General features: G+C 38.7%; 1 protein-coding gene across 3 annotated transcripts in view; it reads right to left on the bottom strand.

The window, feature by feature from the left end:
• Window positions 1-1,691: 1,691 nt before the first annotated feature.
• Window positions 1,692-26,814, bottom strand: part of PNPLA4 (patatin like domain 4, phospholipase and triacylglycerol lipase) — a 46,890-nt gene continuing 21,767 nt past the window's right edge. For 2 of the 3 annotated variants that reach the window (XM_032790053.2, XM_032790054.2), the window contains 3 exons: window positions 15,926-15,991; window positions 8,939-9,091; window positions 1,692-2,566 (listed from right to left, as the gene is read on the bottom strand). In XM_032790053.2, coding sequence (XP_032645944.1) covers window positions 2,435-2,566; window positions 8,939-9,091; window positions 15,926-15,991 — 351 coding nt within the window. In that variant the 3' untranslated portion in view covers window positions 1,692-2,434. Of the gene's footprint in view, window positions 2,567-8,938; window positions 9,092-10,539; window positions 11,360-15,925; window positions 15,992-26,814 lie in introns of those variants that run through there. The other variant, XM_075060673.1, reaches the window with a different exon arrangement.

Raw genomic sequence — 26,814 nt, 5'->3', positions numbered from 1 at the left:
TTGGATGACAGTCATCATGAAATGTTGTCTGTAACTCGACTTTTAGTAAGGCTTCTGATATCGTCTTAAATGATCTTCTCATAAGCAAACTAGGGAAATGTAGCTAAGAACCTACTCTAAGGTGGGTGCAGCACTAGTTGGAAAACCATACTCAGAGTAGTTATCAATGGTTCATAGTCAAACTGTAAGGGTGTATCAAGCGGAATCTCACAGGGACCTGTCCTGGATCGAGTTCCATTCAAGATCTTCACATACGATTTGGATAATGGCAGAGAGAGTACACTTATTACATTTGAGGATGATACCAAGCTGGGAGGATTGCAAGCAAGTTGAAGGACAGGATTAGATTTCAAAATGATTTTGGAAAACTGGAGAAGTGATCTGAAATAAATATGATTATATTACATAAGGAAGGAATAATCAACTGCACAGATACAAAATGGGAAATGACTGCCTAGGAAGGAGTATTGCAGAAAAAGATATGGGGGTTATAGTGGATCACAAACTAAATGAGTCAATTACATAATATCCATGGGACCTTTCCACACCTAGGAAGGGAAAAATTTGTTGCTTTAAAGAACATGTAAGCAACATTTATATTTGTATTTATTTTTAAGCTGGTGTTCAAGGAAATGGCATTTTATCTCTAGTTACAGTAATTTTTTTGTGCTATAAATGATGCAACACAAAGCACCTGAATCACATTATGTTTACACCTTCCAGATATTAATTTATTATTTGCAGACTCCAGTCTCAATTAGTCTAAGTTTCAACATAAATTCTGGGATTGTGCAATATTTTCTTTGCTAAGTCTTGGTTTAAAAACTGTAGTAGATGCTTTCAAATTCTCTTCTATATATTTTTCATTACATAGACCGCAGGATACTTGCCATTGTTCATTTGAACATTATATAAAATTTACACACAGTTTAATCTTTATAGTGCAAATAGACTAATCACTGCATGTGATCCGAGCCAGATTTTTTAAAGAACAAGGAATGTTACTGAAAATGCATACATAAATATAAAAAAGACTTGTGACCATTTCATAATATAAAGGGTAAAGGCTTGATCCTTCAACCAATGAAGTCAACAGAAAAGTCTTCAGAATTTGAATCTGTTATTGAGCTACCTGAATTCTAATTAACTCCAATGGGAGTTGAGACCCTCAGGAACTGGCATTATGTCTCTGCCAACGCTAACAGAATAGATTTTACTGAAAAAACCAACTGTCAGAGCTTTTCAAAGAATTCTTGCCGAAATCAGTTTAGTTTTTTTTAAATAGCCTCATGTCAAATAATATTTTAAAGATATGGATAGATATTGGACTAGACTATAGTTGGAAATGTATGATTTGAATCTCTAAATACTAACATTTGAGATCTGCTGATCTCAGCAGAATATTTCAGATTAAGTCTTAAAAATGTTGCCTCTTAATTTCCATAAAATATTCACTAAAAAAGTTATTAGGGACCTCTTACGCCCTTGGGACTTCATCCTGCTCCCATTTAAGTAAACGGAAAAACTTCTGTTAGCTTCAGTGGTGCAGGTTATGCCCTCAGTGAGGGGGAAAACCATGCATTTATGCAAACTTTTAAAAAATAAATATCGATCATTTTGTCCAAAATGGATTAATGAAGTATAACACCATAGTACTGAGATATTTACAACAAAATAAATACCTGACAAAGTTCCAAACATAAATTACTTTATTAAAATTTAGTAGACAAAGAACCACTGCATAAATAAATAATTATATCTGGTGCAATCTTCTTTCCCACAGATTTTACAGAAAAAAATATTCTTAAATTTTGAAATGGATGGGTATTTCAGGATTTTAAAAGTCCTGGGACTGATTTAAAGATTTAAAAGTTCTAATGGTGAATAAGCACATGTATTATAATTAAAGAAATGCACTTAAATTATTTTGTTTCTCACAATCTCTTTGTAATTAGAGTTCATGCTTGAAGCATTACAACCAGTCAACTACTGTGCACAAAAATAAGATTAACAGAGAAAGTACACAACTATTCAAAGCTTAAGAGAATTAGATACAGTGCAAATTTTCAGGACACAACTTGAATGAGTATCTCAGATGTGATTGCTGTCAGCAATCACATTTTCAGTATTTCATGAAATAATACACTAGTCTGTACCGTACATCCTAAATGACAATCTTCTCTTAATTTTAATAGATTTTACTATTACACCTATTTGAAACAGCAGATCCTTTTACCATGTAAGTACACTTTTCCATTTTGACATGCTGACAAATTTCAGCCAAAGTACCTGTATACTTTCCTGACAGATGAAATACCTCTGGCATTTGTATTTTAATAAACAAAAAGCATGGCAGCAATATCTTGGGTTCGGTGTGACACATGTACTTTGTTTTGACAGCTATCAGACATTGTTAATTTTCCATGCACATAATCTACTCAAACCAGTTTTCCTTTAGTAGAAAATGTACAGCATCATCAAATCCATTTTGGTACAGTAATTCCATCTTCTTCTGGCTTGGTGGGAATAAAGCTTGATTAAGTCTTACCAGGTTGGCCACAGACAACTGCAACAGAGAAGTATTTTAAGTTAGGCAACTGTCAGGACCAACTATTGTATTTGATTTTCTTGTTCTCTTTGTCTCTTCATCTCTCTTACCCCTCTTTAGGATAGACAGATAGATGTTTCCAAAATCTAAGGACTATTCAAGACAACAGTTGATCATCCTGATAGTGTAATGACTGTCTGGCTATAGATTTGCTCTCCCTCCTTACATTTTAGATTCTTCCATTAAGACTATTTTATTTGTAGGTAATTTAATCCAATAATAAATAAAATTACAATGAATAAGATATTAGACATTTATTAGTTTAAATGATTAAATCATTTAATATATTTTATTTCTTACACACTTCACAAATGGTGCAATATAATTATAGAATAATAATTACCTTTTATTTGAAATAAATAATTAATCAAATTTTGTAACTATGGAATCACCAAGTGTCTGGAGCCTTGTCTGAGTTGAATAGAGCAGTTCAAAATTCTCAGAACTATTGTTTCAGGTTGACTGCAGATTCAGACACCCATCACTACATCTGTTTACTTGATTAACACTTTCAAGGTTGTCTCTGTAACTGAGGACTGTTTTAAGTGACACCTGAGATTCTGGAGCACAACTGTGGGGCAGGAAGTAACTTCTGTGGCAAATTCCACAGATGCTGAAAACAGAGGGCCCTCCAAATAAACTCTTCATCATGTATGGACGAGGCACCAAACTTTGCTTATACAACCAAGACTCAACTAGATGACTCAGTTGGCCGATATCAACTTATTTTCTATAAGGATACATGGTGCAAGTAGTAGCCAAGTAATGTGTGGCCGATAGCATATACATGTTAATTCCACCTACAAAATAATCTTTCCAAACCATTCCTACTGCTGAAATCCTTGTCCATATTCTAATCATCTTACCTTGAATAATGCAACCTTTTCCTGTCTGTCCTCAGCACTCCCTCCCTCCATTAGTTCAAAATGCCACTGCCAAAGTAATCTCTCTCATCACTTCATCCATGTCCCTGAATCTTTCCATTGGTTTATTGTATCTCAGGGTGATTTCACTCTTGTACAGAAGACTAGCACACCACTGAACTCCCAATTAAGACCTATTTTAAGTGCTTAATTAGGACTTTGGTGGTGCAAAGTCCTTGTGCTGGTCATCTGCATAGGAAAAAAATTGTCATACTGCATATGACTCAAGTTTCTCATTCTCTTCACAAGTAAAAAGGCAGAAAAAACTGCAAGTGAATTGTTGACTAAATGCCTGGCTTGGATTTGTGGAACACTGAGCCACACTGCTCTGGGAGAGAGGACTATAGGAACAAGACAGCCTACATCTCACAAGCAGGGAGCTAATCTTCCCAATTGGAAACTAACTGGACCAGCTAGGAGGGCAACACAGGAGGAGGAGGAGGCAAAAGCAGTAGAATCTCAAATCCAGAGCATCATAAACAAACTGAACCGATGTGACATAGAATATGAAGACAACATTTTTCAGCTGTTCTGTAGTAGGAGTCTGGACAACAAGCAAGAGCAATTGGAAGTTTACATTGGTGAGAATAAATTTGATATAATTGGCACTACTGAAACAGTGGGATGATTTGCATGACTGGAATGTTAAAATCCCTGGTTTAGGAAGCACAGAATGGGTGAAAGAATTGGGGTGTGATATTAAAGATACCATTACTTGTTTTAGAGTTATTTGTAACTCAGAAGCATAGGATCTTGAATACATATGAATCAATGCGCTAACTAATAAAGCCCAGGAGAGTGTATTCATGGGAGTCTGTTACAGACCATTGAATCAAACCAGAGAGCAGGATTAGTTACTTCCTTAAGCACCTGTCTTTAATATGAGGAAGGAAAAACTGTGTTGTGAGGGGGGAATTTAATATCAGCAATGTACACTGGAAGAATCAAGCAACCAATAGAAAAAAATTATCACAGTGTCTAAAAATTATAGACAATTTCCTAACACAAAAGTATTGCATCCAAAAGGAGTTAAATCTATTTTGGACCTCATTATGATGGAAAAACAATCAGTGGACTAGAAGTTGGTATTTGACTAGGGATCAATGACCGTGACATGACTACATTCAATAAAGGGCAAACAGAGGACAATCCCAGACACATCTGGTGCTTCAAAAGGGTTAATTTCCCAAAGATGAGGAATATTATAAACAAAATGGATTGGGAGAAAAAATTTAGACAGAAAAATCTAAATGAAAATTGTGAGTTCTCAAAGATGATCTTATTAGATGTCAAAAAAGTAATAATTTCATAAACAAGAAAGAATACAGATTTGTCTGAAAGCCCGTCCTGGTTCATTAGGAAAGTGAAGGGAGCAATTAGAAATAAAAAACCCAAATATAAAACAAATGGAAAAAAGGGAAATAAACAGTAATAGATAATTGATAAGGGAAGCTAAAGACCTCAAGGGGAAAAGAAGGATGGAAAGGCTAAGGACAATAAGGAGCATAAGTATATGTGACCCTACCAGCATCCACTCAAGGTGCCCCAATCCATTAATAATAAAGTATCTGATAGGTGTCATGTCATTGGAAAACTAACAACACACTGATAATATTTTTGAGTGGTGTATTTACGGTAAATGCCCAAGGGGCTATACAAATATGAAGGAAATGTAGAAAAGGTGTTTACCATACAAGTAAACAGGTTTTTCCCAGACAAAGGACAACCTGATGCCTCCAGAGGTCAGAGTCAATAAGCAATCACATGTCATTTGCATTTTAGCAAATGCCAGTAGAGGAAGAAACCATGGAAACTTTTTCATTAGCAGAAACCATGTCTCCTTCCTCACAGCCTAAATGAGCTTTACTTTGGGTGTGGGGAGGAAACCTTCAAAAGAGTCAATATCTGAAGTTCACTAGATTATAAAAGAGAGATGCAAAGACCTCCTAAGATGACAAAGGAAACAAGCACTATAAACTTGGACATCTTGACCAGAGGGGTGGTCAGCCATCTTGCTGGAAGGTTGATAAGGAAACTACTTAAACAAAGGCTGTAGGTTACGCACTAGAAAGCATTTTTCACTTTTATTTAGTTGGAACCATTTCTAACACTATCTTTTGTACTTGAACTCACTTAAAATTCTATATACTGTTGTTAATAAACTTGTTTTACTTTCAATCTATACCAACCTGGTGCTGTGTTTGAAACAAAATGATTGCTAGCTCCTGTTAAAGTCATAAAGCTGTGCATTTTGCCTCTTTAGAGGAACAAACAAACCTTATTATTCCACTGAATGGTCCAGGGAAGAACTAGACATTGCAGAGCACATACTTTTGGGAAAAACTGAGACTGGAGAGGAGTATCTGGGTCATCTTGCAAGATGTAACCAGAGCTGGAGTATACTGGACTGTGGCTAGGGTTTAACAAGCAGGTTGCTGAAATCAGAGTTGCTGGTTCAGAGATGCTTATCACAGACACTCAGTGCAGGGCTTGTCTGCAGGCTGTCGGTATCCAGGCTAAGTAACAGCAGCAGAGCATTTCAGGCGCAAGCATTACGGGCAATCGATGACAAATCCTTTACTGGTTTGGCTTGCAGTATATTAGGAACAAAAGAAATCTCTCAAATGGTATACTACCCCCATAATCCCTTATTAACAGATGGAGATGGTAAAATTGTTAATAATGATGTAGAAAAGTTCCATAAATATTTCTGCCCTATATTTTGGAAAAAAAACAGGGATGAAGTATTCATTTCAGATGCAGATGATGTACCTTCCAGCCCATTAGTAACAAAGGAAGTTAGTCAATCATCATCTACAAGGAAACAATATTTTTCAATCAGCAGACCTAGATAACTTCCACCCATGTGTCCTGAAGAGTTGACTAGGGAGATCTCTGGCCCGCTGATGTCAATTTTTAATAAGTCTTGGAACAGTAGGAAAATTCCACAAAACTGGAAGAGTGCTAATGTTGTGCCAATACTCAAAAAGGGTAAGTGGACAGGTAACTACAGCTAGTTAACCTGACATAAATCCCAGCCAAAATAATGGAAAATCAGATATGATATTCAATTGATAAAGCATTAAAGGATAGGAATATAAAAAATGCCAGTCTACATGGTTTTACAGAAAGTATGTATTATCAAAAAAAAACTGATTTCATTCTTCGAGGAGCTTACAAGTTTGGTTGATGAAGTTAATTGCATAGACCAGGGATTGGCAACCTTTGGCACGCGTCCTGCTAGGGTAAGCCCCCTGGCGGGCCGGGCTGGTTTGTTTACCTGCCATGTACGCAGGTTTGGCCGCTCGCGGCTCTTACTGACCGCGGTTTGCCGTCCCAGACCAACGGGGGCTGCAGGAAGCAGCACGAGCCGAGGGATTTGCTGGGTGCGTTTTCCCGCAGCCCCCATTGGCCTGGAGCGGCGAACTGCGGCCAGTGGGAACTGCAATCGTCTGAACCTGCAGACGCAGCAGGTAAACAAACAGGCCCGGCCTGCCAGGGGGCTTACCTTGGCAAATTACATGCCAAAAGTTGCCGATCCCTGGCATAGACCCAATATATTTCAACTTGTAATGTGTTTGACTCAATACTGTCCCACATTCTGATTAAAAATTAGCACCACAAACTATCATTAAAGAACACATTGAATGGATTAAGAACTGACTGACTGACATAAATCTCATAAAATAGTTGTCAATGGGGAATTCATGTTGAAGGGGATACTTCTAGTGAAGTTCTGCAGGGATAAGTACTAGACCAGACACTATTCAACATTTCATCGATGAGCTGGAGGTAAATATAAAATCACTGCTGATAAAATTTGCATGTAACACTAAAACTGTCAAGGTGGTAAGTAATGAGGAAAACAGCAATTATATAGAACAATCTGGATCTTTTGATAAGTGGGTCCATTCAAACCAAATGTATTTTAATACAGCCAAATGCAAGGTGATAACATCTAGGAACAAAGAACCAGGAACAAGGCTATACCTACAGAATTGAGAACTGTGTCCTGGAAATCAGTGAGTACGAAAAGGATATAGGTGTCAAAGAGAACAAACAACTCTACATGAGCTCCCAGTGCCATCTGTGGCAAAAAGGGTTTATGTGATCCTTGGGTATATAAACAGGTTTTACCTCTGTATACAGCAATGATGCAAGAGATACTGGAATACTGCATACAATTCTTGTGTCCACATTTTGAAAAGGATGTTGAAATATTGGAGATCGTGCAGAAAAGAGCCACAAAATTTATGAGGGTGTGAGAAAATGCCTTACAGTGAGAGACTAAACAAGCTTAATCTGGTTAATTCATCAAAAATAAGATTGAGAGGTGACATCATTACAGTGCATAAGTGTAGAGAGAAAATACTGGGTACTAAAGGGCTCTGCAGTCTAGTGGAGTAAGGCACAACAAGAACCAATGGTTGGAAGCTGAAGTCAGACAAATTTAAATTAGAAATTAGGCACACATTTTTAACAGCGATGGTGATTAACCATTGGAACTAAATACCAAGGGAAATGGTGGATTTTCCATCTCTTAAGGTCTTCAGATCAAGCCTGGATACCTTTCCAGAAGATATGCTTTAGTCAAAGACAATTTATGCTTTAGTCGTTCCAAATTACTGGGTTCTATACAAGGGTAACTGGGTGAAATTTAATGACCTGTGATACACAGGAGGTCAGACCAAATGAGCTAGTAATCTCTTCTGGCCTTAAACTCTATGAAACTATGAAGAAGGCCCTTACGCCTTGTGTACACAAGGAAATTAATCAGCATATAAGGTTGCCCTGTTCAGGTTTTCCCTTTTCATGCTTTTTTGAGGTAGCTGTCCTGGAAAATCTTTGTGTGCACTCAGTACACACTGCCAGCTGTCCAGTTTTGTGGGATCAGGATCATTCTGGATGTCTTGGATTTTTGTACCTCAGAGGTGACAACCCTACTGGCACAGTTACTGCAGAATAGCTCCCTGTGTGGACACTATTCTGGAATAAAAATCTCTTTATTCTGAAATAATTACTCCACTTTGGAAGTTATAGGTCATGCTACCTAATCTTTCCCCAGGCCTTTGCTGGAGGAATTGCATTAGTATAGAATAACTTCTTTATCTTCTTCTATTTCTCCTTTTTTTCTCTTTTTTTAACACTGCTCTACAGTATGGAGTTTGTAGCCTTTTCTTAAAAACTGTACATGTGTCCACCAAGAACATTTTATAAACTGAAAATCCAACACTTTTTTTTTTTTTTTTAAGACACTTGAAAAAGATTAGGTACTCAATTCCCATAAAAAGCCAATGGGAGTTGGGTACCAAAGTATCTTAGCTGCTCTTGAAAATCACATAAAACAGCTAGCAAAAATAAAAATAATTATGCTATCACCAAAATTAGTTAAAAACAAGTCACTCACCATTAAGTCTTGCTTTGCAACTTTAATATAGAGATCTACATGTCCTTTGTCTTGTGGACAGATATCTAATCGACCACTGAAAGGAGAAACAGTGACTGTTCTTCCCTCAGGCAGAATAGGGAGGCCGTTGGTAAGGCCACCATCAATCCATTTCTACTGGGGGGGAAAAAAGTCAGAATTTGTTATGTGCTGACTAGAGCTGGGTCAAATTTTTCATAGTGAATATTTTATTAGTTGAAAATGAAGTTTCGGTCAACCTGAAACTATTCATGAATTTGACATGAATTCACTGAATAGTTTTCTCCCTAAATATATTTTTCTAGACAGAGGAGGAGACGGCCTTTCCCTTATAACTGCCAGCCCACTGGGATATGGAAAATGCAAGTTTAAATTTATGGGATACACTGGGGCAGATAACAAATAGTCTTTCCTATTATGTATAAACAATGAAGTAGTCACTGGAGTGGGGACCTGAATTTAGGCATCCCACATCGTAGATCAGTGTCCGAACCAAGCTACAGCGATATTCTTACTCACTTTCTCTGGTCCAATGAATAGTGACTGGTCAAAAGGAGAGACAGAATATCTCTGTAGTCTGTGGTTAGGGAATTCATCTATGATGTGGGAGATTCAAAACAGATTATTTTTTACTTACCAATTTTTTTGGCAAGTTTTCAATTCAGTTCGACCCGATCGAATATTTTTTTTTCAATTTTTCAAAACTGCTAACAAACAGCAAAATCAAGTATTTGCCCAGCTCTAGTGCTGAATCTTTGTCACTGATCCCCTTAGATCACATAAACAAAAAAAAGTTAAAAAACATGTTGAATATATACTATCGTTCTGAAAACACTATAAAAGAAACATCACGTTTTCCTTAATACCAAATAAACCAAAATGCTAAAGTCTGGACAACACAAAGAATTCATTGTTCACTGGATGACATTATATACACGTATTACTTTATTAGTGAATGTTTCATATATACTTGGTGCTCTGGTCTTGTCTTAAATCTTGACTCGGTGCTAATTTTGGTTGGTTTGTTTTTTAGTTAACAGATTAATAAGAACATACTAATATCAGTAAAATAAAAACCTCAAAAGCATGATTCCTCAGAGATTATACAGGATTTAGAATACTAATAATTTAAAATTTTGCATGTTGATGTAACGTGTGTGTGTGTATATACATATAAACAATAGAAATGTTTTATGTAAATGTGCATGCATATATCTATACAACAACTCTAAGATCTAACAGGGTATTTGTCATAGGTTCCACCCCTACTCTGAACCTTAGAGTACAGATGTGGGGACCTGCATGTGAACCCTAAGCTTAATTACCAGTTTAGATCAATATCCTGCCACCAATCCAAATATTTGAGTAATCTGGAAAACTCTGTCTTCCCCCCAAAAACCTTCCCCTCCCTGGGTAGCCTTGAGAGACTCCTCCACCAATTCCCTGGTGAACACCGATCCAAACCCCTTGGATCTTAAAAAAAAGGAAGAATTACTCATTCCCCCTCCCTTTTTCCCCCACCAATCCCTGGTGAGTCCAGATCCAATCCCCTTGGATCTAAAAACAAGTAGAAATCAATCAGGTTCTTAAAAAGAAGGTTTTTAATTAAAGAAAAGAAAGGTAAAAGAAAAAAAACCTTTAGGAAATAGCATACAAGCTGATCTCACAGACAACAGATTCAAAACACAGGATGTTCCCCATGGCAAAAACCTTAGTACACACTAATGCCAGGACAAATTACAAAAAGAAAATAAACATAAAAATACTTATTTCCTTCCTTAATACTCACTACTCTGATAAGAGGCTGATTCCTGGATCTTTTCCACTCCGGCCAAAACTGAAACTGACTCTAAACAAAGGAAACTTCCCTCCTTGCTTTTGAAACATCTTGTTCCCCCATTGGTTCCTCTGGTCAGGTGTCAGCTAGGCTAGGTGAACTTTTTAACCCTTTACAGGTAAAAGAGGCATCAACCCTTAACTATCTGTTTATAACAGTATTATAGAACAATTATTCTAAACAAAACAAAAATGTGTAGTCCAGTGAAAATATGGATGCAAATGAACTTTTTGCAGAAAGTTCAGAGACAACTGAAATCCCAATTTCCATTGTTCAAGGTGAAATTTCTACCTAACCATACATGAGTGCTTTTATATAACACTTCTTTTATTTAAACTATTTATTTTTAAAAGACCTGTTTGTTCAGCTAATTAACAATCCAAGTAACTACAACAGAAGGTACTGCTTGCACATTTTATTTATGAGGGCTATGAACAACACACTGCACAAAAACTGCAGAAGTGGTCAGTCAAACTCTAGTTATAGATAAAAAGCCAACTTAAGAGAACTTGTCTACCCCATTCATGAAACTTCTCATTACTTCCAGAGGAGCAGTTCATTGGTACCTATCACAGAAAGTATGTAGATCAAACACCACTAAAGTGTGTAATGAAGCTATTACTGTCATAGTGCTCGAATAAACACATTATAACTCACAATCAAATACTTCTGGAGAAATTCTGAGCCACTGCGCAATGCAGAACGTTGCAGAAATTAATATTGTGTGTAGAATTTCCTTTCTGCCACAGAAATGAGCTACAATGTTGCTAGCCACCAGTAGGGGCTGCTGGACCTGGCAGAACCCAGCTCACACATAGAAGGCACTGCCAGGAGGAGGAGGAGGGAGCTAGAGAGTTCATGGCAGCTGCAGTACACAGCATGCCCTGAAAGAAGGAGAGGGCAGCACACAGGAAACTCCGTGGAAGTCTGGGACCAAGCATCAGGCTGTATCTCCCTCTGGATCCCTAGGGATCAAGGGCAGAAGGGGCTGCAGGTATCTGGTCGGGGGGGCACAGCTGGGGTCTGGGGGAGGAAGCGGGTTTGGGTGTACTGGCTAGGGGGCACCCTACAGCTGGGCTTTGAGGGGGAGAGCTGTGGGTGCCTGGCCCCCCAGCTTGGCTCTGGGGGGAACAGAGAAACAGGAACTAGGTTGTCATAAGGGTTTTTTTAACTCTCTATTCCGGAGGGAATTTTTTTTGTGTGTGTATTGTTACAGACATACTTGCTGACAGGTATTTTGAAATAAATTGCCAAAATAATTGAAACTGGCATGATTACTAGCATTATTTTGACAAACAAAATTAAGAATTTTGCAGAATTTCAAAATACTGTGCACAGAATTTTATTTATTTATTTTTTTTTTTGCTGCAGAATGCTCCCAGAAGTAAAGCTAACCAGTATCAAGTTTGTACACACTGATACAAATTCGGAAGTAGTTTCAGGATTTTCAAACAAATAACTGAACACTAATTAGATTGTATACATCAGAAGTCCTGTCTGAACTATTAAATTAGTAACTGAAATAATCAATTTAAAGATAAACCCCTAGATCAAAAAACACTATATTAGCCAATTGACATATTATAACAATCTTTAAAAAAACAGATGTAGTACTCCATTTATTCTTTGCTTGCCCAATGCTAAGACAATTTTGATAACATAGCTCAAGGGACGGAAGCACACACATTCTGGCTATGAAAATCAATGACAGAATGCTGACAGGAGATGAGTATCAGGTCTTCAAAAAAGATTAAAAAACTATGCCACATGATGGTAATGGTAATAGTAACATATTATGTTTCCCAATTTAATTATAGCAATTTGTTTCATTATATTAACAGTATTATGAGTTACCATGAAGTTAATAGTTGCTATTCCGTGCACCTGCTGTGGAAACAAGGACATTTTATAATTTTCTGCCATTAACTAGCATTATCTTGACTGGTTATGCTTTTTGGGGAAACAAAACCTATCAATCAATTTCAATAAATTATTCATGTCTAAACTATTATTATATTTATATATTAACATGGGTCAGACGATTATCTTCCCTGTTTTGGCAGCTAGAGTATGCCTCACCAAATCTACACCAAAATTCATGCATTTGCTAACCTAGACTGAATTTGTTATATGCTTAAAGGGACATCTGAGTAAGCCTTTGACCTCCCAAAAAACAACAAATTTTGTACTTGGCTGAAACAATTTTCAAAACTTTATAACTTTGTTATTTTACTAATTGTAAATTGAATTTCTATAAACAACACAAGTGATATTAAGTCCTCATTGGAGGAATGAGCTGATGGCATGTGCACAATTAATAAGTGCTCACTATCAAGTGCAAAACAGTGCACATTTCTGTAAACTTAATGGCAGATGACGAAGATACCTCTGGGATTCAGTCACAGGAAATGCGGTTGTGACAGGTTTCCAAAAGAGCCTATTACCTCTACTCTGCCCTGGATATGGTTCATGGCCTTTGTCACATGAAGTGAAACTAGTTCTTCAGTTAGGAGGGCAGTGCAAGACCCTGGCAATAATCAATGAGGTGACCAACACATAACAAGCATTACCTCTGTCTATAACATCTTCTGGTTCAGCAGCTCTTCTGGGGCTCTCCATATTCCACCACTTGGCTGCAAAGCTACCTCCGTAGTGGACTGGTCTCAGCTGTAGGCCAGCCTATTTTTCAGCCCTACAAGGGCCTTTAGCCCTTGGCCCAGCTCACTATCTGCGACCAGCCATGTGATTCTGTAATCTGGCTTTCCGTCTGTAGCCAACTCCAAATCTGACAATTCCAGAAGACTGCTCCCTCTCTCACACACCTACATACTGTGACTTTATGACAGTCTTCTTTTTGCCTGGTCCACCAGAACAATTGAGTCGTCACCAATAATGTATTACTTACAGTACTGTATTTTTAATAAAAAATCTCACATCCTACTTTCTTTAAATTCCCATTTTTCTAACAGTTTAACATCCTCCGACTTTGTAATTTCAAAACTCAAACTTTCAACTTTTTTTTTCTAAGTCTGTTTATACTGAAAAATGCCCCTCCTCAAAACGTCGACATTTGTGAGACCATACCCATAACTTCTAAAAGGGACTGAATTACAAATTATTTGTTCCATAGGCTTAAGCACTGCAGTCACTGTTCCAGGTAATTTCCATGCCATTACACAGTATCTTTAGAGCTATGAACACTGATTGAAAATGCAAAAACTTCTGAATTATTATAAGTGGCTCAAAGTGCAAAGATAGGGAAAATTCTGAAATAGTGCGCAATAAAAACGAACCCAGAAACTCAAATTGAGGATGTAAAGCATGAGGGCTGGGCTTAATGGAATCTACATATATCAGTAAATGAAATTCTCTAAATATACTGCATCTGCAGACCCATCTTTTAAAAGTTACATGCTTTGCTTCATGAGCCACAGAACCATCACCAAGCAGTAAAATTTTTGCATGTCTCATCCACTCTTTAAGCATTCTGTAACAGACGGTGAAAGACCCCACACTCTCTAATTGCCTATAAATTCTCTTCCACATCAAATGCAATAATCTTCTGTTGTTCTCCACTTTAGGGGATCAGCAACAAGTTTCAGGAAGAAGACTGAGTACTCCTAGACAAATGAAGTACTATTTCCCCTAAATTGTCCACATATTTAGCTTCTGAATTGAGAGAACAGAGCTACATAAAAGTCTGAATTGACCATGAAGCAATAGCTGTGTACATTTCAGTGACTGGCACTATAGGCACTATATTCCTTTACTGGAATGGAATCTAAGTCCTCTTGGACAATGTTACCTGAGCCACAACAGGTGGCCTATCCTTTCAATTTCTTGCCAAACACCAAAAAAACTAAGTACATCCACACTGCAAACTTTTTAGTGTAGAGAATATACAAAGCTAGCCACCTAGCAGGGGTACAAATAGCAGTGTAGACAGTAAGGGACTGATTAGTCAAGAAAAGACACACCTGAAGCCTGTGCATATGTACCCAGGTATATAACCTACATAGTTCTATAGTTGCCCAAGCAGTGCCTCCCCATCTACACTACTCTTTTTAGCAATTTAGCAACCTGCTGTCTCCCCACTGCTGGTGCCTTCTTTGGCAGCAGAGAAAGACTCCAGCAGTGGGGAAAGGCTCTGCCAGCTCCCCATTGCAGGAGTCTTTCCCCACTGCGTTCCTCTTCACAGAGCCTTTCACTGATATGTGTAGCTACACACTACAATGTGGACAAAGCCTGTTTTTCACTGTGGTATGTAGCTACATATACCCTATATGCTGCCACAACTGATGTGCAGTACAGAGATAGCCTTAGATTTACAGAGATTTTGTCCCATTCAAGTAATAGAGTGCTTTTGACATCCAGCGTTTGTACCCTGAATTGTGAAAACAAAATCAACATCCAAATGACTCCATCTGGCAAAGAGTGAGGTTGCTACTGAATTTCTGGGGGACCTTTCATCATGGTCTGTCTCCTCTGGCTCAGGTTATTGGCTAGGGTGGTGCTCTTATGTGCCAGATATGATGTCAGTGGAGTTGAATTGTACAAGGCACTACTACATACATCATTCCAACAACTAGGAAATGAACTCAAGCTTTCTCTTGGCAGCCAAATACTACATTGCCAAAGATGAATGCATTTCAGTGATGCGCAAAATGATTTATTTGAACTTATTCTGGAAAAGATCTGATGGGAGGAAAAACACTTAATGTAACATTAACATTTTGGTACATCTCAGCTGAGTCCAACTATAATTTTTAGAAGGAAAAAATTACCTAGAGATTTTTGTGCTACAAACATTACTGTAATCATTAGCAGCCCATCAGACTAGATAAACAACTGGATATTATATGAACATTTTAAGAATGCTGCTTTCAGGTCACTACCATTTCCAAATGTATAGTGTCTCTGGTGTTCGCTATGTTTGTATAAGAATGGATTGCAATGACTTCCTTTAATAGTCTTTTCATCTATAGTTTTAAATAACGATCAGTGTGCAACAAAACAATGGACTTGTGATTCTCCCTTCCCCCCAGCCCCCAAATTCATCTGAGATTTTGATGTCACAAATGAAGAGTGCTTTTGTAATTAAATACACAAGTCTTCAAACATCACAATATTACCTCTCCTTTATATTCCACTGCTTTAATTCCTGCATACACTGGCACAAAACTACTGGCTAGGAGGACCTAGAGAGGAGAAAAGATAAAAGAAGGTGTCAGTAAAATGAATGTGAAAATATTAATATTTCCTTTTATGTGTCATTTAATCTTTACCGGTTAATACAGTAATCATTATTCAACATGTTAGTTGCATCTATTTCAAAATAACCATTTAAAAACATATTCATCTCAATATCTGCTACGTACTGCATGTCAAAATGTGATTAAGAATTCAGGATTGTTATTTTAGTTAAGTTACTAATGGCAATCTCAGAGAGTGCACATGGTACAAATCAATTATTCTGTCATTGATTTAATGATGTTTGGTTTAGAAGAATCAGAACTAATTTTAGATTTACTTTATTCTTTCATGCTGCCACAAATTCACAATTTCTTAATACAGATTTAAATCTAAGTATATGTAGATTGTAAACAAACTGCGTTATTCATGGTTATATACTGAAAAGCGAAGCTACAACTGGTGAAAGACAGGCATTTAGCAGATTCTTTGGCACACTGTTATTCTTTCTACTACATCATTTTTTTTCTGAGTAGGACAGGAACTGCACTTTAATAATAGCCTAAAAATTCACATATATATACACCATTCACCTAAATGAATACTTTTTCTTTTATTTTTGTGTGCTGGGCTATCGCAGAATGACAGTGATAAGTTACTATTTGGACTTACATTAGTTTAGACTTAATAACCAACTGGATTTTGGCTCTTGTAAAAGTGATACACAAAGATTACATTCATATGTGCACACACAATTCAATTTAAGAAAGCAGCCAAAAAATTATACCTTTGTATTCCACTAAGCAATTCTTTGTAATTATTGATGTTTTACCATTACAACCCTTTTCACTGCTAACAGTGGTTACAATCATCAGGGGCAACTGTTATGGACACATCAAGCATATAACTAGTCAAAAATGACAAGAGCAGAGCAGTTCCCAAGGCAACAGTTTGTAGTTTTCTAGCTTAGAGCAATACACTGCAATGCAGCACACACCTAGAGAACGGACTCTACACTTTTCAGCATCGGGTACTGTAATAGAGAACATGCATTCACTACAGATTGCTGTTCACCTGTCCTCTCTCCAGAACAAAGGACATAACTATTCTACTCTATTCTACGTAGGTTTTTATAGTGCACTCATCACCATAGTATCTGAGTTCCCTCCAGCAGTGCACTAAGCAATGTGACTACACAATTGTCACATTCAGGTCTCTCATTCGCTCTTCAGGGGGAGAAACAAGTGCAATGGAGTGTCTTGTTTGGGTAGGGTTTTTTGTTTTGTTTTTTTTAAAGATACTTGTTGCTATGTGTTTATATTAGAGAATGCAAAATAAAAGAAATGTGCCTTGCACTTGCAGCAGAAAGTGGTGAAGTCTGTGATGTTCCTTTAGTCTTCATTCCACAGTCCCAGAATGCAATTGTCACCCAAGAAAGTTCTACTTCCTGCACAGACAAGCTTCACTCTTACTGTCAAGAGTTACATTGTGTCATAGGAATGGAACTATTGACCACAATTTTTTTTGATATCCCAGGCCAAGACCATGGAGTGCTTTGAGGAGAAGGACTGAAACCCTGAACTTGACATAAAATTCTATGAGAATCCAGTGAAGAGAGTTGCTGACACATCTGATATGCTCACTGTAGGCTGAGAAGATGCCCTGTACCGTTTTGTACTAGTTGGGGTTTCCTAAGTGCTGAAGGCTTCACACCCAGCTATACTGCATTGCTGTAGTCTAGCTGAGAGATGAGGAAGGCATCAATAACTGAGGCCAGCTGTTTGCCCACCAGAATAATGGAGACTCCTAGCCAACCAGAAGTGACAGAAAGTATTACCTGTGGCTGTTGCTATCTGAGAGCTCAGAGTCACTGAGGAATCCAAGAGTATTCCTGGACTATAGACTGAATTGACCAACTGCAGATATGAACCTTCAGCCAAAGAAGACTGTAGACTGGCAGCAAACTCATCAAAATATTTTCCTTTGCCCATATGCACCATCTCTTTCATGCTCAGATTCAGTTTCAGACAGCTGAAGTTCTCTGCTTTCTTCTTCAACAAAAATAGCCCACCAATTTTGAATACTGAAAGATTTAGCAAGATTTTGAAAACTAGAACTTAAATACATACTTCGAGATCTAAACAAGTAGCTGGATTTTTAAGTGCTGAACATCCAGCAGCTCCAATTGACTCTAACAGATGCTCAGGAAGACAGGGAAAGAAGGAATCCCCCAACACATGCCACTGGTTGGCCCATCCACTCCCTATAGATTTTGAATAATTTTTTTCCAAACATTGCCTAAAATATTGCATCCAATATTTTAAGAGGTTTTGGGGAAGAACCCCTTCCCCAGCTACCCCAAGAATCCTCATTCCTATTTTTTTTTAGATCAGCATACATTCACAATCATGACCAAGTCTACATGATGCATTTAGAAAAAAATGTTGGAAAGCACCAGAGATGTGGTCTCTCTGAGCTCGACATATACATGCACATTTTTTTTGGTGGTATACAGGCCTGTTTGAACACAAGAATTTCCTTTAGATATGTCCTTCTCTTCCTCTTATTCTGCCCTGTTACCATGAGATGATACAATGCTACTCTGACACCAACACCCATGACGGCAGTGACCAAACATAGTGAAGTCCCTTTACTATCCTGATCTACCTTCAACACTGGTAAACTATATGTTCTCTTTTTTTTAAGTGGGTTCCAGTGAATAAGAGAAAATCATGAAACAAATATTTAAGAAGAAAGTAAAGGGACATATATATGTTTAAGGAATTCTTTTTAGCAAAATTTACAGAAACACAGGGCCAAATTCAATAGCAAAAGCCTATGTGAACACAGAGTTAAAGTTGCTTGATGGCATGTTATCCCCTAGCATAATGCCGAGTTGAGCAAAACACAGATTTCTGAAAACCGGGAAATGCAGTGAAAGTTTCCCAGGCAAACTTAACTCTGCCCTCTTTCAGCAGTGTCCTAATATACCCCATTAACACACAAAACTTTACTCTGCCAACTCCACAGGAGTTCTTCACCTCCTTTGAAGCCCTTCACTCATCCACATGATTCCATCTATCACTATTAAAGGACAAAAAGGAAAAATTAAAGGTTGCCCACACCACTTTCCCTCCATCCTCTTTGAGCATATTACCTCAATATGCACATAACACATCCTCATACTACTGGCACTGTTATATATAGGCGGTTCCAGATTCTGGGGTACCCTCTCATACTTAGCCAACACCCTAGGAAGAATCCACATGTGTACAATTTACGATGCCTTTTACAATTCCTTTATACTTATTCACAAGATGCCACTTCAAATTACATTTTCACTATTATAATCCTCTCATATTCCTCTCACGGCTGACAATATCTTTTGTAATAAAAGCCTTATGCCCTGCTAGTGACATAATCTACCTAATTCTGTATGGAAATGTGATTTACTGCACCCTGAAAGTATACATGCACTTCTTCTCTTTTCTCAGAAACAAGAAGGTGCAAAACATAGATCTTCTCATATCACAAACACTACTCTGTCACATCCCTCAAAGTAATCCACAGATCTCGCAAACACATCTCACTACTGCCTCTAGAGTTCAGTACAGCTATGTTGGACAGACTACACACTTCACCCAGAGTATACGCAGATAATAAATGCTTAGACTGCTCTTCTATCCCAGCTCACCACTGACAATATCATTTGTAGTAAGACCCTTGTCCTACTAATTATATAACATAGGCAATTCTACACTGAAATGATGCATACTGGATCCTGAAGGTACACATGCAGATCTTTCCTTTGCTCACATCAGAGGGTGCATGCGTAGATTTCATATCAAAATCACAGATGTTTCAAAGTAATCCACACGTCCTCATGTCCCAGAAACACACTTTTACCAAGCAGGCACAACTACTGCCTCTACCATTTAGTGCAGGTAAAACTAACACATTTATTGCATCTGAAAATATTTCCCGTTGGCTACTGCCAGCTCCAGGGGACCAAAAGGAAGATGGTGTAGATAACTTTTTGTGCGTGTGCTTTAATAATGCTAGAAAAAATCATGTAGGAGAAAGTAAATGGGTTGAAGAAGGAGTGACATATATGTAGATTTCACCTACTGCGATGCTAGCAAAGCAAAGGTATGTGTATTAGTTTTTGCTGCTGAATTTCCTAGTTTTCTGAATAGGAAAAGATATGTTGTTGGTAGTAGTTAGCAGCCATTTAGGCAACTGTAAATATCACGCCCCACAATTTGCATACTGAGCTAGTCAGTCCCTTATCCTTCCCCAGTCCCCAACCCAACCCTACTTCAACATCCCTCCCACTAATCTCGCCCCTGATCTATTCACATTTCCTCTTCCAAACAAGCCTCCTTCCCACTATATCCAGGCGATCCACTGCAAGCTGGGTACACATTTCCCTTGAGTCTTTACTCCCTAGTATACATTCACTACTGTTCCCGTCACTACACCTCCAATAACCTGACTTAAATATCGAGCTGTGGACTTTTGTCCCTACCCCACTATCATCCAAATTCAACACCCTTGTACGTGTGCCCAGGAGCGTACTGAAACTGAGCTAGCCTGCTCACCTCGGGGCCTGGGTAACGATGTATGTTGACCTGTGATCCACCCTCTATTTGTATACATTGTGGTCTGAATGTACCAATTATGAGGTGACCAGTTTACACAGTCCTCCATCATCATTCCCACAATTCACTGTCCCTATATCTTCTGACCCTTCAGCCTCCTCACTTCCTTCCCTTCCCAGTGTTTCCTCTACAGACTGGACACTACCAGTTGTTTATATATCCTTTTTCGGTGTTCAACCCTTCTTTTTCCACATGGACTGCTCAACTTCCAGCTTAGCCTTGCCCCACCAGTTGAAAATGTGTAGTGCCCTAGCATGCTGACTGTCAACATCTGTTGTGAGTATATCCATGAGCACAACTTTCACAGGAGCTCTTGGAATACATATTTTTATAAGAAAATCCCACAGGCTGGTGGAGCAGGGCATCCATCTGACTGCAGTGCAGTGCAGTGCAGGGAATGGATCAGGCATCTGAAGATCCTGTACTGCAAGGTCAAGGACTCAAACAGCAGGTCTGGTGACAAGCCCAAAAGATCTCCCTGCTATGAATAGTTTGATAGGATGCTTACCCCACCCCCCAGGTCAAAGCCCTCCATCTCACACAACATATTCCTGCCTCCAGAGGGTCTCACTGTGAAGCTGGAGGACAGAGAGGTGGGTGCAGTGGCAGCTGGGACCACAGGGTACTCACAGTTCCAGGAGTATGCTGTGAAGTTTCAAGCACTGACTCAGCCTACCCACCAGGATGAGTTAAGTAAACGTTTTGGGCCAATTTTCTGAGAACCTACTGTATTTAGGGATGAACCCAGGGACCAGCCTGGAGAGAAAGCAGAGCAGGGCCAGGGAACCAATACGCAGCACAGCAAGAGTCAACCCTGTTTTTTTTAATTATTATTGCCACGTGGTTAAATCTTTGGTTTGTTAGGGTAGGATTTCCAGGTTAGGACCAGCAACATTATTGCTATGGAGGAGAATGTTACATTCTAGGGTGTTTATACCCTAGGTTGAGGGCGTTACGTAAGAGATTTGCATAGAACCAACTCCCACCCATCTGCTATTGGCTTTCAAAAAGGGATGACAAGAGGAGAATTTTTTTTTTCAAACTTTGCTTTCAATTCAAGCTTCCAAAACCTTAAAGACTAATAGGCATGAGTGCTGTATATTTTTGCAATTACAGCTTTTTGTTGTATTGGCAATGCCAATGCTACAGATGTATGCTTTGGGCAGCAAATTATTGTCCCATATAGCAATAACAATATCTACTTTAAGTACTTTTTCATCCTGTTTTCTCCTTGGAAGGCCATGATTCTTCATGCAGCAGGCATTCTTTTGCCGTGCCTCACCCTGGATTTTCTATTTCCAGGCTGGGGAGGGGGAGTTGATATGAATCTACTCTGCCGCCAGTAACAGTCTGCATTCTAATCCAAAAGTTTGTTAATTGTGGTCCTTATTTTTGTTCCACTCCTGGAAGGTGATGTATGAAAATTAGGGCTATCAAATGATTAAAAAAGTTAATCGCAATTAATCACCATGATTAAAAAAATTAATTCAAATTAATCACGCTGTTAAACAATAATAGAATACCATTTATTTAAATATTTTGGATGTTTTCTACTTTTCAAATATACTGATTTCAATTACAACACAGAATACAAAGTGTACGCTGCTCATTTTTACATTTATTTTTATTACAAATATTTGTACTGTAAAAAACAATAGAAACAGTATCTTTCAATTCACCTAATACAATAGTGCAATCTCTTTATCATAAAAGTTGAACTTACAATTGTAGAATTATGTACAAAAAATAACTGCATTCAGAAATAAAACAATGTAAAACTTTAGAACCTACAAGTACACTCAGTCCTACTTCAGCCAATAGCTCAGACAAAAAGTTTGATTACAATTCGCAGGAGATAATGCTGCCTGCTTCTTGTTTACAATGTCACCTGAAAGCAAGAATAGGCACTCTCATGGCACTGTTGTAGCCAGCGCTGCAAGATATTTAAGTGCCAGATATGCTAAACAGTCATATGTCCCTTCATGCTTTAACCAATGTTCCAGATGACATGCGTCCATGCTGATAACGTGTTCTGCTCAATAACGATCCAAAGCACTGCGGACCAAAGCATGTTCATTTTTATTATCTGAGTCAGATGCCATCAGCAGAAGGTTGATTTTCTTTTTGGGTGTCTCGGGTACTGTAGTTTCCGCATCTGAGTGATGCTCTTTTAAGACTTCTAAAAGCATGCTGCACACCTCGCCCCTCCCAGATTTTGGTCGACACTTCAGATTATTAAAACTTAGGTCGAGTGCTGTAGCTATTTTTAGAAATCTCACATTGGTATCTTTCTTTCTGTTTTGTCAAATTTGCTGTGAAAGTGTTCTTAAAACAAACATGTGCTGGGTCATCATCCGAGACAGCTATAACATGAAATATAGGGCAGAATGCGGGTAAAACAGAGCAGTAGACATACAATTTTCCCCCAAGGAGTTCAGTCACAAATTTAATTAATGCATTATTTTTTTAATGAGCATCATCAGTATGGACACATGTCCTTTGGAATGGTGGCTGAAGCATGAAAGGGCATATGAATATTTAGAATATCTGGCATGTAAATACCTTGCAATGCCGGCTACAAAAGTACCATGCGAATGTCTGTTCTCACTTGCAGGTGGCATTGTAAACAAAAAGAAGGCAGCGGTACTCCCATAAATGTAAACAAACTTCTTTGTCTTAGAGATTAGCTGAACAAGAACTAGGACTGTGTGGACTTGTAGGCTCTAAAGTTATACACTGTTTTGGTTTTGAGTGCAGTTATGTAACAAAAAATCTAGATTTGTAAGTTACATTTTCTCGATAAAGAGACTGCACTACAGTACTTGTATGAAGCGAACTGAAAAATACTATTTCTTTTGTTTATCATTTTTGCAGTGCAAATATTTGTAATAAAAATAATACGAAGTGAGCATTGTACACTTTGCATCGTGTTGTAATATATATTTGAAAACGCAGAAAAACATCCAAAAAATTAAATAAATTTCAATTGGTATTCTATTGGTTAACAGTGCAATTAATCACGATTAATTTTTTTATCGGAATTAATTTTTTTGAGTCAATGGCATGAGTTAACTGCAATTAATTGACAGCCCTAATGGAAATGTTTTATGGAGCAGGAATTCAATACAGTGTTTTAGATTTCTGGGTAGAGAGAATTTCTGAGACCCCCCTGGTAGCTTACTAAACCACTACACTCACCGATGGGCTGTTAAGTCACTGTGAAGGGGGTGCACCCCACACAGGCCCTGAAGGGGTTACTGTCGGCCCGAGGCTAACTAACATATCTGGCAGTACCTTCTGAGAGAGACAGCCTGGCTTAACTGATGATGAAACCCAGCTGGGGAGGGGCTGGGTGGTAATTATAAAGCCAGGAAATTCGTACAGGAAGAGGGCTGCAGGAAGAGAGTCTGCAATCACTCTCCGGGGGATAGAAGAGTGCAGGGAAGCACCAAGAAGTCTGAAGGAGTAGACTGTGAGCTGGAACCTAGAGAAGAGGGAGGGCTCCCCTACCAGCCATTGAGGAAGTTCGGGTGAAAGCCCTTGAGGTAAGGGGCATAAAGAATACAGAGCCCAGAGAGAGATAGCAAACTGGTTGCAAAGTCACTGGACTACAGTTAGGTTGGATTCTGTTAACCCAGACGGGGTGGAGTAAAGCTTGACCTAACTGGAGGGCCAAACTGCGGGAACAGAGACCACTACACTGACAGAGCAACTGCCAGGAAGGGGTACCATATGGGGAAAGAGCTGCTGTAACATGCCTGGCCAAAAGAAAGCACTCGAGCAGCAGGTGAACCTCATCACAATCACGAGGTCCTTTGCGTACACTGATGGGACCCTGCCACTTGCCAGGAAAATTACTTTTTTCCCCCATTCTCGTATTTCTGAAATATTAGAGACCTTCCCTTGCATGAAACAAAGTCTAAGCCAGTACTGGTAAATATTCCGGAGACATGACTTTAATCCATCACCTCTCAGCTAGATCCAACTTTTTTCATTTAAAGTAAAATCAATGTTACTTACTACAGTGTGTGTGTGCGCACACAAGGCTCCCAACGGTAGATAAAAAAGTGACTATATATGAGAATTCATGAAGGAATGATATATAAGTATTCCAAAACACTGCAAATTGTGTGCTTGTGTACAGAAAGAAAGCAAAAAGTGGAGATTCTCTTCCTTCTCGCAATGGCAATATAATTAATTTACTGTTTCATTCCATTGGCAGGCACTTCCTCACCTGATGGGAGTATCACAATTAGCGAGTAGCAGGATCAGGAGGTGGAAGAGGACCAAGGAGGAGCAAACAGAACCTTGCTTTTAAGAAAACCAAAGAGGAGAGGGGCACACTCCATGAAGAGAGACAGCTCCAGAAGTTCCTGGATAAAGAGGATGAACAGGGAGCAGGACCAACTGCTCATGGCCAGAATGATGAATATATGGGCCAGCAGCATAGTTCAGCTAGCTCTTGTGCTGCTCCACAGCCACTTCGTGGCACAGTTCAAGCACCAATCCATGTGCTGGCTGCTATGTCTGTAGTTGCACAGATACATATAGACATTATAGGTCAAGACTCAGAATGGTTGGACAGTGGAGTTTGGAAGGACTGGTGAGAGAAATCACAGACAGGATTTCTCTGCTAAAATACTCACAGTTTTATGCTTGAGAGAGACAGAGAAAGAGAGAACCGCTGCCTGACAGATGTACCTCATCTTGGAGAAAGAAGGAGGTGGCAGAGCTTGCGGTTTCTCTTTGCCATATAGTAAATATTTTTAGTTAGCCATAAGCCCTCCAATTTCCTGATTTAATGTTCTACCAACACTTATTAATATTAATCATATTGTCACTGTAGCAGTTACTCAGACACTCAGCCAACTCAGAGAAATCAATCACTGCTGCTGGACACATAAATCTCTGATGCAGTCTTAATCCGCTCTTAATATAACATATGAAATGCACATCAGGAATAAGACGCAGATCATTGTCTACCAAATGAATCACCACAACCTCAAGGTCGGGGTGGGCAAACTACAGCCCACAGGCCAGATCCAGCCCACCAACCACTTTAATCCGGCCCTCAAGCTCCCGCTGGGGAGTGGGGTCTGGGAGTCCAGCCTGCTCACTTCGCTGGTAACTGCTCTGCCACTCTGCTTCCCAGCCCTTTTATCCTCCCAGGTGTTTCGAGGCTTCCAATCAGGAGCGACCAGCAGTGCCTGCATTAATACTTTGGCTGCTGGGCCAGTATGGGGTACATTCACCCCATGACAGGGGGTTTCTGTCACTCAGGAACCACTCAGTCAAATGACCCCAAATTTAGATCACAATGTTATCCTGCATCCCCATGACACACACCAAATTTCAAGGCAACCTGAGTAACCAATCAGATTTTAAAGCACTTACAGTGTTGATAAGTGAAAAATACTGCACGTTAGAAAAAATAATCCCAACTACACATCATAATAAGAATAAGAATAATAATTGGAGCTATACCTATCTCCTAGAACTGGAAGGGATCTTGAAGGGTCATTGAGTCTAGCCCCCTTGCCTTCACTAGCAGGACCAAGTACTGATTTTTACCCCAGATCCCTAAGTGGCCCCCTCAAGGACTGAACTCGCAACCCTGAGTTTAGCAGGCCAATGCTCAAACCACTGAGCTATCCCTCCACCCATACAAAATTATTGGCTCTAAATTAGCTGTTACTACTCAAGAAAGATCTTGTCGGTCATTGTGAATAGTTGTCTGAAAACACCCGCTCAATATGCAGCACTGGTCAAAAAACCTAAACTTGTTAGGAACCATTAGAAAGTGATAAATAAGAAAACAGAAATATCATAATGCCACTACAGAAATTCATGGTATGTCCACACCTAAATAATGAGTGCAACTGTGGTTGTCCCATCTCCAAAAAGATATATTAAAATTTGAAAAAGTACAGAGAAGGGCAACAGAAATCATTAGGGATATGGAGCAGCTCCATACAAGGAGAGATTAAAAAGACTGTGACTGTTCATCTTAGAAAAAAGAAGATTAAGGAGTGATATATTTGATGTGTATAAAATCATGAATGGTATGAAGGCAGTGAATAGGAAAGTATTATTTATGCCTTCACAAAACACATCAACTAGGGGTCACCTGATGAAACTAAGAGGCATCAGGTTTAAAACAAACTTGTTCC

This window comes from Chelonoidis abingdonii, chromosome 1, assembly GCF_003597395.2.
Source record: "Chelonoidis abingdonii isolate Lonesome George chromosome 1, CheloAbing_2.0, whole genome shotgun sequence".
Lineage (NCBI taxonomy): Eukaryota > Metazoa > Chordata > Testudines > Testudinidae > Chelonoidis > Chelonoidis abingdonii.
The sequence above is the reverse complement of the archived record's forward strand: the minus strand, read 5'-3'. Positions and strand labels throughout refer to the sequence as shown.